The 13,402-nt window shown below is 45.6% G+C and overlaps 1 protein-coding gene and 1 pseudogene across 2 annotated transcripts in view; one reads left to right on the top strand and one right to left on the bottom strand.

Moving 5' to 3' along the window:
• The first annotated feature begins 37 nt into the window (after window positions 1-37).
• LOC147822326 (Na(+)/H(+) exchange regulatory cofactor NHE-RF1 pseudogene) lies at window positions 38-13,114 on the top strand (annotated as a pseudogene). Its single transcript, XR_015445798.1, has one exon. The product of XR_015445798.1 is annotated as a Na(+)/H(+) exchange regulatory cofactor NHE-RF1 pseudogene (transcript).
• Window positions 11,097-13,402, bottom strand: part of Pck2 (phosphoenolpyruvate carboxykinase 2, mitochondrial) — a 10,036-nt gene continuing 7,730 nt past the window's right edge. The window contains exons 8-10 of the mRNA XM_004864140.4: window positions 12,301-12,438; window positions 11,947-12,042; window positions 11,097-11,704 (exon numbers count right to left, since the gene is read on the bottom strand). Coding sequence (XP_004864197.2) covers window positions 11,250-11,704; window positions 11,947-12,042; window positions 12,301-12,438 — 689 coding nt within the window. The 3' untranslated portion in view covers window positions 11,097-11,249. The remainder of the gene's footprint in view (window positions 11,705-11,946; window positions 12,043-12,300; window positions 12,439-13,402) is intronic.

Raw genomic sequence — 13,402 nt, 5'->3', positions numbered from 1 at the left:
GCGGAACCCGAGGGGAGTGGAAAGTGGGTGACGTGGAGAGGCGGTGCTCTCCGGGAGGGAGGCCTGGACCCGAACTGACAGCTTCCTGGTTTAGAGATAGAGGAACTAGATGTACAGGCTGAGAGGCGGGGCTTAAAAAGAAACGGTTGGTGGTTTGCTCCCGAGAAGTATTTTTTCAAGGGATACAATTTCCTGTCGGTCCCCAAAGATCATTTATTTGGTCTCGAACATTTTAATGCCTCAGAGCCTCTGTGTGTGTATTATTAGAAATATAATTTAGGGCCTTTGCACTGAGCTCTATCCCATCCTTTTTAAAAAAAATTTTGAGACAGGGTCTCCTACATTGTCCAGGGGGGACTTACATTTTTTTCATCCTGCCTCAGCCTCAGAGTGCTGGGATTACAGGCTTGTGCCACCACGCCCTCCCAGAGCCTGCTCTTTATCCCTCCTCCCACTTCGAGTCCTTCTCTTTTTTCTGGTTGGAACTTCAAGGGTATGGTCCCAGTGACTGTCTGGTGTCTGGGTCAAAGATGGGGACCAACTCTCCACGCCCTCCAGGGTTTAGCTTCTGGAAGCCCCGTTCTTTTAGGGACGGTCTTTTTTAGACCTCCTCTTATCCGCTCTGGCCTTTTTAGACGATCTCTGGCTTCCCTTTTTTTACTTTGCAGACGCTCCCTAATGCCTTGTGGGCCTCTGGAAGCCTTTCCGGTTCCGCCGGCGCTATCCGACGCTCTCCGGGCGCTAGGGGATTTGCAGACGTTCCCTAGAGCCTGAGTCCTCCAGGTGTCCCCCTCCCCCGGGCCGCGGGTCCAGGGTGTACTTGCTCGCTGCCCCTTCCCCTCCCGCGGGTTTATGAATAACAGGGCCGAGTCCAAGCCCGGGATCTGCCACGTCTCAGGATCTTTGCCCAGGCTGGGGGTTGGGAGGCATGACCTCGACGGGTTGGTGCAAAGGTCCCCTGTCTGAGGTCCCCATCAGCCGCGAGCCTGCCTCGACCTTGAGCCCCGCGACGGCGGGGAGGGCAGGGAGGACCCGGTTCCCTGGGCCCTGCAGCTGCAGCTCACTCGTGGGAGTACCATGGTGTGGCTTCTGGGCCGAGGTCTCCGGGGCCAGCTTCGTGGGCCTGCGACCTGTATATAGTTGAGCTGGGCCCTGCTTGGTTTCTTGATCTGTAGTCGCCATCTTGTCTTGAGATTTTTAGTAACTTTCAAACAAGCGCCCCGTATTTTCATTTCCTGGACTCCACTAGTTATTTAAGTAGGTCTGATACTAGTATTTATTGAGACTTTAGGATCCATGGTTGCAGGCAATCTGGAATCATTTTTTTAAAAACTGATTTTAGGGCCGGGGATTTAGCTCTAGCACCGCGCCTGCCTCACAAGCAAAAGGTCCTGAGTCTGATACTGGGAAAAACCAAAACTGATTTTAGCCAGGTGTGGTGTCGCACAGCTGTGATGCTAGCATTTGGGAGGCTGAGGCAGGAGGACTGGCACGAGTTCGAGGTCACCCTGAGCTACATAGTGATTTCAAGCCCAGCCTGAACTGCATAGGGAGACCCTGTCTAAAAACAAAAATTGATCTTTACTTCCTTTTTGCCCCTTAAGTTCAATTAAAGTTGATTATTTGAAATTATTTTTAGTCATCACAAATTTTCCTCATTTCATGCCTCTCTCCTGGTGGACCTGCTGAAGTATCCTGCTGGAACAGCAGTTAGTTCTTAAGAACCCATTAGTGGCCCACCATTGTTCGTTTCACATAGACAAACTTCCCAACCTAGTTTTTTTCTCCTTTCATTTTTTTTTATTTCTGCCAAGCAAATAATGCCTATAAATGCCTCGATTATTTATACCTCTGCACCTTCCTAGAATTTCTTACGTGAGAGCTTTGTCTCTACCAGTCAAACACCCTTCCTCACAGGCTTGCACCTTCACCCAGTGGTACCACTTCGGTAATCTATCGTGGACCTGCATAAAGATTCATGTTCATAGCTGTATTATTTAATAATGGCATGACCATTATTGTTTGTTTGTTTATTTGTTTGGTACCGGGGATTGAATTTGGGTCCTTGCGCTTGCGCAGCAGGCAGCAAAACCACTGAGCTAAATCCCCGGCCCTGTTTTTTGTTTTTTGAGACAAGGTCTCACTGTGTAGTTCAGGCTGACCTTGAACTCACTATGTTAGTCCAGGCTGGCCTTTATCTCGAACTCATAGTGATCCTCCTGCCCCAGCCTTCTGAGTGCTGGGGCTACAGGCATGCACCATCTCACCCAGCCTGCATGGCCGTTATTGATAATAGTGGAAGACTGGAAGTAAAATAGATCCAAATATCCTACAACACAGGATTGGTTAAATTAATTATGGTTCATATGGTACACACACCTAAATACCCGGTAGCTTTAAAATTGGCAGAGTGAACTGAGCTTATAACTCAGTGAAAGAGTCCTTAGTTTACTTTTGAAAGGCCCTGGGTTCATCCCCAGCACTGGAAAGCAAAAGAAAATAATTGAAGTCTATTTTTATTCTTTGGGAAATTGTATAAGCTACATTAAGTTTTTAAAAATGGTGATGGGGGCAGGGATTTAGCTCAGTGGCACTGAGCCTGCCTTGGGAATGCAAGGTCCTGAGTTCAATCCCTGGTACCACAAAAAAAAAAAAAAAAAAGGCTGTAGGTAGCCCAGCATGGTGGCACATGCCTGTAATCCCAGCTACTCTGGAGGCTGAGATGGGAGGATCAAAAGCTCAAAGTTAGCTTGGGCAATTTATGGGGAATTTGGCTCAAAATATAAAGGGCTGGGAATATAGATCAAGTGTTCCCAGTACTGAAAAAATATAGAAAAACACAAAGGCCTATCACGTAATTAAACAAAATGAAGAAAGCCTTCTATGAATTGACAAAGATGTAGCATGAACAAAGAACTATGATTAATATAGTTCCAGCACCTGAAATCCAGAAAAACAAAATAAAATTTATGTTAAATTCACCTTTTAATCTAATTTTTTGCTTTTTTTTTTTGGTACTAGGGATTGAACTCGAGTCCTTGTGCTTGTGGGGCTTTTTTTTTTTTTTTTCTTGAGACAGGGTCTCTCCTAGTAGTCCAGGCCAGCCTTGAACTCATTATGTAGCCCAGGCAGGCCTTGAATTTACAGTGATCCTCCTGCCTCAGCCTCCTGAGTGCTGGCTTTACAGGTGTGTACCACTAAGTCTGGCTTGATTAATTTTTGTATGTAAAAGATTTTTAAACCTATGAAGTTGATTATTTCACTTGTGTCCTGTAATATTTGTGAGATGTTTTTGAGCAGTTATATTCATAATGTACTATGTGTTCTATTGGAAAAAATGACATTCTTTTAAAATAATTACAGGTAAGTAATTTTGATATACTCTTGGTCTTCCCTTTCTTGATTTTGAAATTGGCATGCTGTTGGTGAGTCTGTAACATGTTTTTTGTTTGGCCAGCCTCTACACTCCCTGGCTACACTTAAAGTCACTTATAGCCACAGAGGTTTTCTGCTTTCAGCACCTGTTTTAGGACCATTTGTGGTATTTGCTAAGTAAATGTCAGCTGGTTGACTTCCGGTCTGACCCTCTCTGGCCTATTTCCTGCTCTGGAGAATTGCCACTAGAGGGCAGCCTGGACTGGAGAGGAGAGAAGGAAAGCAGTTTTTATTTCTGGCTGACCCTATCTAGCCTCTCTCCCACCCAGCCTGGTGACAGTATAGAAATCCTGGGACATATGACTGTCTCTGGGCAACTTGAAGGGAAAGTTAGGTCTTCTGACCTGACTGGTATATATTTTCTGTTTTGTTTTGTTTTTGAGACAGGATCTCACTATGCAGTTAAGTCTGGCCTTGAACTTACTATGTAGTTCAGGCTGGGCTCAAACTCATGATGATCCTCCTGCCTCAGCCTCCTGAGTGCTAGGATTACAGGGGTGTGTCACCGCGCCTGGTTCTCACGCATGTTTGGGGAGAAGTGTGCTAATTTACCCAGGAATTTAAAAATGTGTTCATAAGAAAGCAATTGAGTAATTATGAATTATCCTGATACTTTCACATCTTTGGTCCTTAAGAACTAGAATTATGTGTGTGTGTGTAGTGTTGGAGCTATATATGTAATACAGAAGTAAAAATCCTTTAATCTTGATTTTGAACAGGAAGTATCAGTAAGAGTTTTTGTTTTCTCTTTTTTTGTACTGGGGATTGAATAGAGTACTCTGAATTCTATCCACAGCCCCTTTAAAAGTTTTATTTGATGAACCAGGAGTGGTGGCACACACCTGGGGAGGCTGAGACAGGGGGATCACTGTAAATTCAAGGTCAGCCTGGGCTACATAGTAAGTTCAAGACCAGCCTAAACTACATGGCGAGACCCTGTCTTTTTTTTTTGGTACCGGGGATCGAACTCGGGTCCTTGCGCTTGCGCAGCAAGCAGCGAAACCACTGAGCTAAGTCCCCGGCCCCCGAGACCCTGTCTTAAAAATTAAAAAAAAAAAAAAAAAAAAAAGTGAGAAGCCAGGGATTCAGGGATTTAGTTCAGTGGTTCCACTGCCTGCCTCAAAAGCGCAAGGACCCAAGTTTGATCACCCATACCAAAAAAAAAATGTGAGATAGGGTGTTGCTAAATTGCCCAGGCTGGCCTGGAACTTGGAATCCTCCTTCCTCAACCTGCTGAGTAGCTGGGATTATAGCCATGTACCACCATGCCTGGGTCATGAAGTGTTTGTGGTTTTTGTTGTTGTTGTTGGTTTATTTGTTTTTGTGGCACTAGGGATTAAGACCAGGGCCTCAGGCATTCTAGATGATCGATTACCACTGAGCTGCATCTTCAGGCCTTATGAGATGCTTTAACTTCCTATCTCTGTCCACTGAAGGGGTCTAGAAACCATGACCAATACAGGAAATGAACATTCCTAGTGCACAGATTGTGGTCTTAAAATACCATTTTCCACAGAAAGAGACCAGAGCTTCTTGGAGCTCCAGGCATGGGGTAGGAAATTCACAAGATGCATTTGAACAATTTAGCATACCTGATAAAGGAGTCCAGCAGGGACTGTCAGGGTCATGTCAAGAAGACTCCAGCCCAGTCGGACAATTCAAACATTAATAAGGATAATTAAAAAAACACTAAATATGCTGAAATCCATGAGTTCATAATTGTGTGTGTATATAGCTAAATGGTTACCTTTTGGAAGGACAATAGAAACCAAGTCATTATTTTGAAGATGAAGGAAAAGAAACATTAATATTCTTGCTGTTGCATGATAATGGAATAGAAGATAAAAGGAAACATCCCTTTGTAAAAGTGTTCCAACTATGATGACAACTTAAATATGGCTGTTTTTCAATCCATAGTGAAATAATAAAACTAGGCATTGAACATTTAGATCTGGATTCTTTAATGGCTAACTGGAAATAATAGAGGAGGAAGCTGTGGATTGGTAGACTTAAAAGGTATGAAAGTTCAAAAATGGGCAAGGCTAAACTCTAGTATCTGGGGAGCCGCATGTGGGTGATAAAGCTACAGAAAGTGTGCAGGGAAATGATTGCTGTTCTGCATAGGTTCCTCCAACGGCTAGAGGGAGGGTGGTGGTGCCAGTGGGGAGTGCTGCATGAAGGTGGCTGTTAGGGCCGGGCACAGTTCTGTTTCTCTGGGTGGTGGGTTGAAGGGGGACCACTTTATAATAGTTTCTTAAGCTATACCTTTGTCTTGTATGGTTTCCATAATTTTATTTTAAAATTTTAAAAAGTGGGCTGCTGATTTAGCTCAGTTGTTCTGCAGCCTGCCTTGCAAACACAAGGACCGGAGTTCAATCCCCGGTACCAAACAAAAAAATTTAAAAAAGTTTAATTAAAACATGTTTATATATATATATCTGGAGCTTACAGGGATGTGACCCCATTTTATATTAATTGATGAAAATCATTTTTAAGGCCAACATCTTCCTGTCCCCTCTTCTATTGGCCAGTGTGCCTGTTGCTGTGCACCATCTATTCCACATTATGGTGTTCTGTTGGCCAACGTGCCTGTTTCTATGCATCTTCTATTCCATACTATGCTGTTCTATTTGCCAAAGTGTCTGTTACTATGCATCTTCTAATTCATGACATGGTGTTCTTTTGGGCAATGTGCCTGTTTGTATGCATCTTCTATTCCATGCTATTATGTTCTATTGGCCAATATACCAGTTCCTTTGCATCTTCTAGTTCATGCCATGGCATTCTATTGGCCAATGTGTCTGTTTCTATGCATCTTCTATTCCACGTTCTGGTGTTCTCTTGGCCAATGTGTTTGTTTCTATGCATCTACTATTAGATGCTGTGGTGTTCTACTGGCCAATGCATTCAGATGCCAGAAAGATGCCTGGAACTCCACTTCCCTGCCTCTTTCCTGGAAGGACTTATTTCCAAATCTGTTTTTTTCTGTCTTACATTTTCTTTACATCGTTTATTTTCTTGTTAAACTGCAGTCAACAACACATAATACAGGCTTTTAGGGCCTACTGTAATCATTATAAAGTAGAGAGGATGATACAAACATACATTAAATGGTTATTTGGTGCAAGGGATAAGTGATTACTCTGAGTATTTCATTCCACTGACTCTTTTAATTCAACAACTCCATGAGGTGTAGGCACATTCCCATTTTACAGATTAAGAAACAGAGAAGCATTCCTGGCTTCAGAGTCTACTGTATGGTTAATGCTTATGCTGGTATAGTTTCAGTTACCACATGTCCTTTATGAAGCTGGAAATTTGACTGTATGTTTACTAATATTTTTAAGTTTATTTCTTTTACTTTACATAACATTTGTACATATTTTTAGAGCACTATGTGATATTTCAACAAGTGTAAACATTGTGTAATGTTCAAATACAGGTAAACATGTATATCTCTCTCATCAAACACCATTTCTTTGCAGTGAAAATATTAAACATTGTGCAGCTTTCTTGAAATACACAATATTGTTATCTATAGTCAATCTACTGTGGAATAGCACCCCAGAACTGACTTCTGTTTAACTACAACTTACACCTGTTGGTCAGCCTTTCCCATCCCCACATCTCCCCAGCTGTATGTTTTTAAGCGCAGTATACTCCATTGCTGTGTACCAGCAGTCCACTCCACGTCTTCCCTCACACATTAGAGTTGGGCATTGGTGTTTTCTATAACATGTGGAAATTCCTCCCCCAGTTTTTCCCTTCGAGGAACTGCACAGTAATTCCATTTTATTGTTGGAGTTTATACACTAATCCTGACCCCAAGAGAAGTTATCCTAAGTTAATGCCCCAGACTCATATGGGATCATTGCTCTCATTTGGTTTCTCCTAGTGTTGATTTCCGAACATAGGTTCAGGTCTTGCTACTCAAACTGTGGTCCCCAGAACAACAACAACAACCACCAACAGCAGCAGCAGCAGCAGCCATGGTCTCATAACAAAACCAGAATCTCCGGGGTCTCCCAGACTTTGAGTGAGAATCTACATTTTAACATGATCCTCAGGTAATTCATATGCACTGTTATGTTTGAGAAACATAGAGTAGGTGATGTCTAAGGTGCCTATAGTTCTAGAAGTCTATGCTGCTATGAGAGACATGTCTATACCCTTAGCTCTCTTGTCTATTGTGTGGCCTTGGACAAGTGACCTTTCTGTGTCTTGTCTTTCTCTCTGTCTTTCTCTTAATTTCTATTTCCTTTGTGGTTCTGGGTATTAAACCCAGGGCCTTGTGCATACTAGGTAAACATTCTAATAGCGAGGTACATCCCCAGCCAACCTGTTTCTTCAATTATAAAATGGTACTAGGGATAGGAGGAGTCCCAAACCCTTGAGCTTGGGACCAAAGTGAGGGCTGGGCAGGTCTGAACCAGCTGAGATGCACTGGCCGGGCTGCCTTGGCCAAGTTATGTCACCTCCCTATGCTTCCATTTCCTCTTTATATGAGCTTCAGCCTTGGATCTGTTTCATGAAGAAGGGTGCCAACAGCTATGGCTTCCACCTGCACAGTGAGAAGTCCAAGCCAGGCCAGTTCATCGGAGCAGTGGACCCAGGCTCCCCAGCAGAGGTCTCCGGGCTCCGGGCCCAGGACTGCATTGTGGAGGTGAACAGGATCTGCATGGAGGGCAAACAGTGTGGGGACATGGTGTCTGCCATCAAGGCCGGAGGGGATGAGGGCAAGCTGCTGGTGGTAGACAGGGAAACCGATGAGTTCTTCAAGAAGTGCAAGGTGATCCCATCTCAGGAGCACCTGGGTGGTCCCTTGCCTGAGCCCTTGACCAATGGGGAGATGTAGGAGAACAATGGTGAAGCCCTGGATGAAGTACCTTGGAGAGCCCCAGGCCAGCCCTGGCAAGATCCGATTCAAGCGATACCAGCGAAGTTCAGTTCCCAAGACAGCCCCAGGATACAGGACTCCACAGAGTCCTTGTCTACCTCCTCCTCTCACCCCATCCTGGACTTCAACATCTCCCTGGCCATGGCCAAAGAGAGGGCCCACCAGAAGCACGGGAGCAAACAGGCCCCACAGATGGACTGGAGCAAGAAAAATGAATTCTTCAGCAACCTGTAAGTGCCCATCCACCAGCTGTCCAAGGCTGGAAGGTCCTAGTCAGTAGCCTACCAGTCCTAGCCACCCCCAGCCCCTCCACCCACCAATTGACATTCCAGTCAGCACCAGCATCCCCCTTCTTAATCAATCTGATTTTCCTAGACACTTCGTACTTCCCTTAAGGTATTTTTCTGTCCTTTTCCAACCAAAAAGCAAACTTTACCTCCTCCTTCTTGAGGGCTTCCTCTTACCAGGTGACCCCTTGCCACCCAGCCTGGGACATCACTGGGACCCACAGCAAGCAAGGATCCTGGAGTCAGACCCGAATGTGTGATCATGGGGACAAAACTGATCAGGAAACTTGATTTCAGCAGCCACCACTCACAGTGGACAGGGTACCTTTCATCCTGAGAGTTGTGGCTTGGGCACTTTTTTTTTTTCCCCAAGAGTGCAGTCTCACAGAGTTCAGAAGGATTTTTGTTTCCTCGATTTTCCTGGTCATTAACATCTGAGGCATAGCAGCAGCCTCAGCCTTCAAGTTTTGTTTCTAGTCCCACCCTTGGAGACCTGGGCAGCACAGGAAGGACTGGACTGGCCCCTGCCCATCCCTGAGGCAGGCCAGGCACCACCACTGTAAAGAAACTGCTTCAGAAATCAAGCTCCCTCCTCTACTGTGTCAAAAAAAAAAAAAAAAAAGAAAAGAAAAGAAAAGAAAGAAAAAAGGGTGTCTGGAGCAATGCTACATAATTTGAGGGAAAAATCATTTGGTTAGCTTAGTTCTCCTGCCTACCGCCCAGCTATGGAATTCCGAGACATAATTCCATTTTGGCCTCTGGTCACAACTGAGACTTCAATGATCCGGTGATGGTGTGATTCTCCAGGACAAGAAACATCCTGGAAGCTGAAAACATCTGGGAGGAACAAACATCTACTCAGTTCCTTGTTGTTCTTGTATTGTTACATCTTATTTAAGCAGGATGTACTGAACTCTCTGCAAGTCATTTGTTTCCGATGTACTGAATAAAACGTGAGGTAAGCTGGGGGCTTTTGTCTTTGCTGCCCAGAGCAGCACAGATCAGACCCAAAGCTCAGCTTCTTTTCAGTCTCATTTTTCTACCTTTCCTGTAATTTGCCTTGTGCTGGCTGCCATGGCTCACAGGAGACTAGGACTTACTGCAGTGGTTCTAGTACCATCGCCTTTCCCTGTTCCCTACAAAAAGGTACTAGGTTAGGCGTGGTAGTGGACAGCTATAATCCCAGGACTCGGGAGGCTGAAATAGGATCATGGAGGATTTGAGGCCAACCTGGGTCACATAGTGAGTTCAATGCCAGCCTGAACTACATAGCAAAAGACCCTGTCTCAAAAAAAAGAGAAAATAAAAGAAAAAGAAATGGTGCTGGGTATGGTGGCACAGGCCTGTAATCCCAGCACTCGGTAAACTGAGGCAGGAGGATTGCTGCAAGTTTGAGGCCAGCCTGGCCTACATAAGTTCAGGGCCAGCCTGAACTACAAAGGAAGACCCTGCTTCAAAAAAAAAAAAAAAAAAAAAAGGTACCTCCTGTAGGGAACGGGAAGAGGACATTACTAGAACCTCTGCAGCACACTGTGACTTACAGGAAAGGTAGAAAAATGAGAATGAGAAGCTGAGCTTTGGGTCTGATCAGTGCTGCTCTGGGCAGCAAAGACAAAAGCTCCCTAGCTTGCAGCACTTTTTATTCAGTACATGGGGAAACAGATGTAACAAGTGAAAATGCAGAGTTCAGTACTTTACATTGGGATAAACAAGGTGTAAAAAGACTGGGAGGCAGTGGAACTCTAAGAACAATGAGGAACTATGCAGATGAAGATTTGGTTCCTCCCTGGCGTCTCACACAGGTGTGGTCTTGTCCTAGAGCATTACAGCATCCCGGGATCACTGAGGTCTCAGTTATGATCCGAGGCCAAAATGCAATGATGTCTGGAATGTCATAGCTGGCCTGTAGGCAGGAGAATTAGGCCTACTCAAATGATTTTTCTCTAGAATTACATAGCATTGCTACCAACACCTCCTTCTCAAAGTATTGTTTTGTAATGTGCTTAAAACAGCGCCTGGTACACAGACGGTGCTATAGAAATGTCAGCCATCTTAATATTGAGTGTGCTTTCAAGAATACTTTGTGACTCACAGTTCTAGGTCAGAAGGGGGAAGAATAGATTTGAGAACCAATAATGGGGACGACTTTCACTGGAGACTAGGATTGTACAGGCTTTTGCATGTCTGAGTGGGAGATCATGAATTTTAACCAAGTACTGAGCAGCTTGCTGAGGCTCCTGCCTGTTTAAGATCTCAGGACACAAGGGCCGGGGATTTAGCTCAGTGGTTCTGCCGCCTGCCTCCAAAGCACAGGGTCCCGAGTTCGATCCCTGGTGCCAAAAAAAAAAAAAAAATCTCAGGACAGAGTAGATCACGCCTTCTCCCAGCAGTTCTTACTTACGTAACCCAGCAATGGGATTAGTATTACAAGAAATTAGAGGGAAGAAATACGCTGGGAAATGAAGACAGCACAAATGTTATATAAAATAAATGATCATCTCTTATTAGGCAGTGTGTAGGGTCTGTGGCCTGATCTTACGGCACTGAGATGTTAATATGAAATTACTCATATTTTCTGCAAGGCTGGGGGCTCCCTATTTCTAGGTGGGGTGGGTGCCAGGAGCCTCAGGTCACATTCTGTTCACGCGTCCCTCCAGGGCCTCCAGCTCAGCCAACACCTCCTTGGGCAGATCCTGATTGACCTGCTCCATCAGGTAGCTCCGAATGTCACGAACCTCCTGTTCCCAGAAGTCCTTGGGGAGCGAGAACAGCTGTGTGGTGTCTATGGCTCCAAGGCCACTGAGATTCAGGGCTCCTTCCTTTGGTACCAGCCCGATGGGCGTCTCTTGGGCACTGTCCTCCCCCTCTAACCGCCGGCAGATCCAGTCCAGGACCCGGGAGTTCTCCCCAAAGCCTGGCCATAGGAAGCGGCCTGCTTCATCACGTCGGAACCAGTTGACATGGAAGATGCGAGGTAGCCGGGCCCCCTTGCGTCCCTCCATGCTCAGCCAGTGTTCCAGGTAGTGTCCAAAGTTGTAGCCAAAGAAGGGCCTCATGGCAAATGGGTCATGCATGATGGTCTTCCCTAGGCGGAGAGGAGGATGGGTAAGGAATTTTCTTCCCTTGGAGGGAAGGGCACCTGCATCCCACTGAAGGAAGTTGTGAAAGGTTCTCAGTACTGGAATAGCCTCAGGAAAAGTAAAGAGAATAGGGGAGAAGGTACCAGTGGGAAGAGGTGGGGCCACCAAAGACTCCAGGGGCAAGGGGTGGGCAAGGAGGTCTGGCTCAGAAAGGGAGTAAGGAGGTGACCTGAGAAGCCATGCTCACCTTTGTGCTCAGCCGCGGCAGTAGACTCAGAGCGCATGGCACTACCTACAAACACCCCATGACGCCAGTTGAAGGCCTCATATACCAGGGGTACTCCTAGAACACCAATAAACAGAGTCATGAGCAGCCTTTTCCGCTGAGCCCTCCCTCCATCCTTTCTGGTGATCTTGACTCTTGGTTTCTCTCTCCTAGCACCTTGGCTATCCCAGCAGACCCCGTACCTCTCCAAATTCAGCTTTCACCAAGAGAGAACTCTGGAGACAAGACAGTTGGAGTTGGAAATCCAGGCTGAGGTCCCCTGAATTCTAAGTACAGGAGGATGGTGAGCCCTAATGGAGCCCACATGTTATTTACCTTTGGGTCGTCGGCCTCCGAAGATGATGGCATCAATGGGAACACCTTCTGGGGCCTCCCAGGCCGGGTCCATGATGGGGCACTGGCGAGCCGGGGCACAAAAACGAGAGTTGGGATGTGCACAGGGCTCCTTGTTACCTGGCAAAGGAAATACAAGCACGGTCACTTTCAAGGTGATACCCACCCCCCACACCCACATACATCTGTGGACATTCTTGCACAATTTCTTTTTTGCTTCATCAGCTACCTATAACCTCATGTGGTAAGGAATAGGAAGAAGGGATCCAGGACATCTGCCAGCAAAGATCAGGCTATTTATCCATAGTGGTGCTACCAGAGAAGAATGGGAGGAATTGGGTTTGTCAAGGTACTAATGTTTAGGCTAAGCTACAGGCAATTGCCATTGATTAGGTAGGGCCCATGGAAATGGTGTTAGTGGTATATGGTTATAATAATTTTTCCCCTATAAACTATTTATAGAATTATTATTTCCCAAACCTAAAGCAAAAATTGAGAATGTCAGGTCAATATTTCAGATAGTTGGCTTTCCATCAGCAAATCAGGGTAGAATCTCCTGAGCTACTGAAATGCAAACAGGAATTGATTTTAAGACTAACATGCCAGGCCTGGTGGCGCATGCCTGCAATCCCAGCACTTAGGAGGCTGAGGTAGGAGGACTGTAGCAAGTTCAAGGCCAGCCTGGGCTACACAGTGAGGTCAAGGCCAGCCTGAACTACATAGCAAGACCCTATCTCAAAACAAACCCCCAAAATAAATAATAAAAATAAATAAATAAAACTAACAATCTTAGTGATTCCTCTGGCCTGCTTATACTCTAATGGAGTGGTGGGGCTTGAGGAACTCAGACAGAGCAGGTATAATCTGAGGAGCCCAGGTCGTCTGGCACCTTTGGGTGCTCTGAAGAGGATTAAGACTAAGTCAGTGGCATACATGTGAGGTACCACTGAGAGGACACTGATGGGGCACAATACCTTTTCCACTGGAGGTTGCTGGTCAGACCTGGGGAGTGAGGGATCCATGGAACCAACACTCCTACCCCAACCATTCCCTAGCCCTGCCTTCCTTGTCATGTAAGAGCTAG

The sequence above is a fragment of the Heterocephalus glaber genome, unplaced genomic scaffold (genome assembly GCF_053883595.1).
Source record: "Heterocephalus glaber isolate CG9 unplaced genomic scaffold, H.glaber_assembly_v1.0 deba00001662, whole genome shotgun sequence".
Taxonomy (NCBI): domain Eukaryota; kingdom Metazoa; phylum Chordata; class Mammalia; order Rodentia; family Bathyergidae; genus Heterocephalus; species Heterocephalus glaber.
The sequence above is the reverse complement of the archived record's forward strand: the minus strand, read 5'-3'. Positions and strand labels throughout refer to the sequence as shown.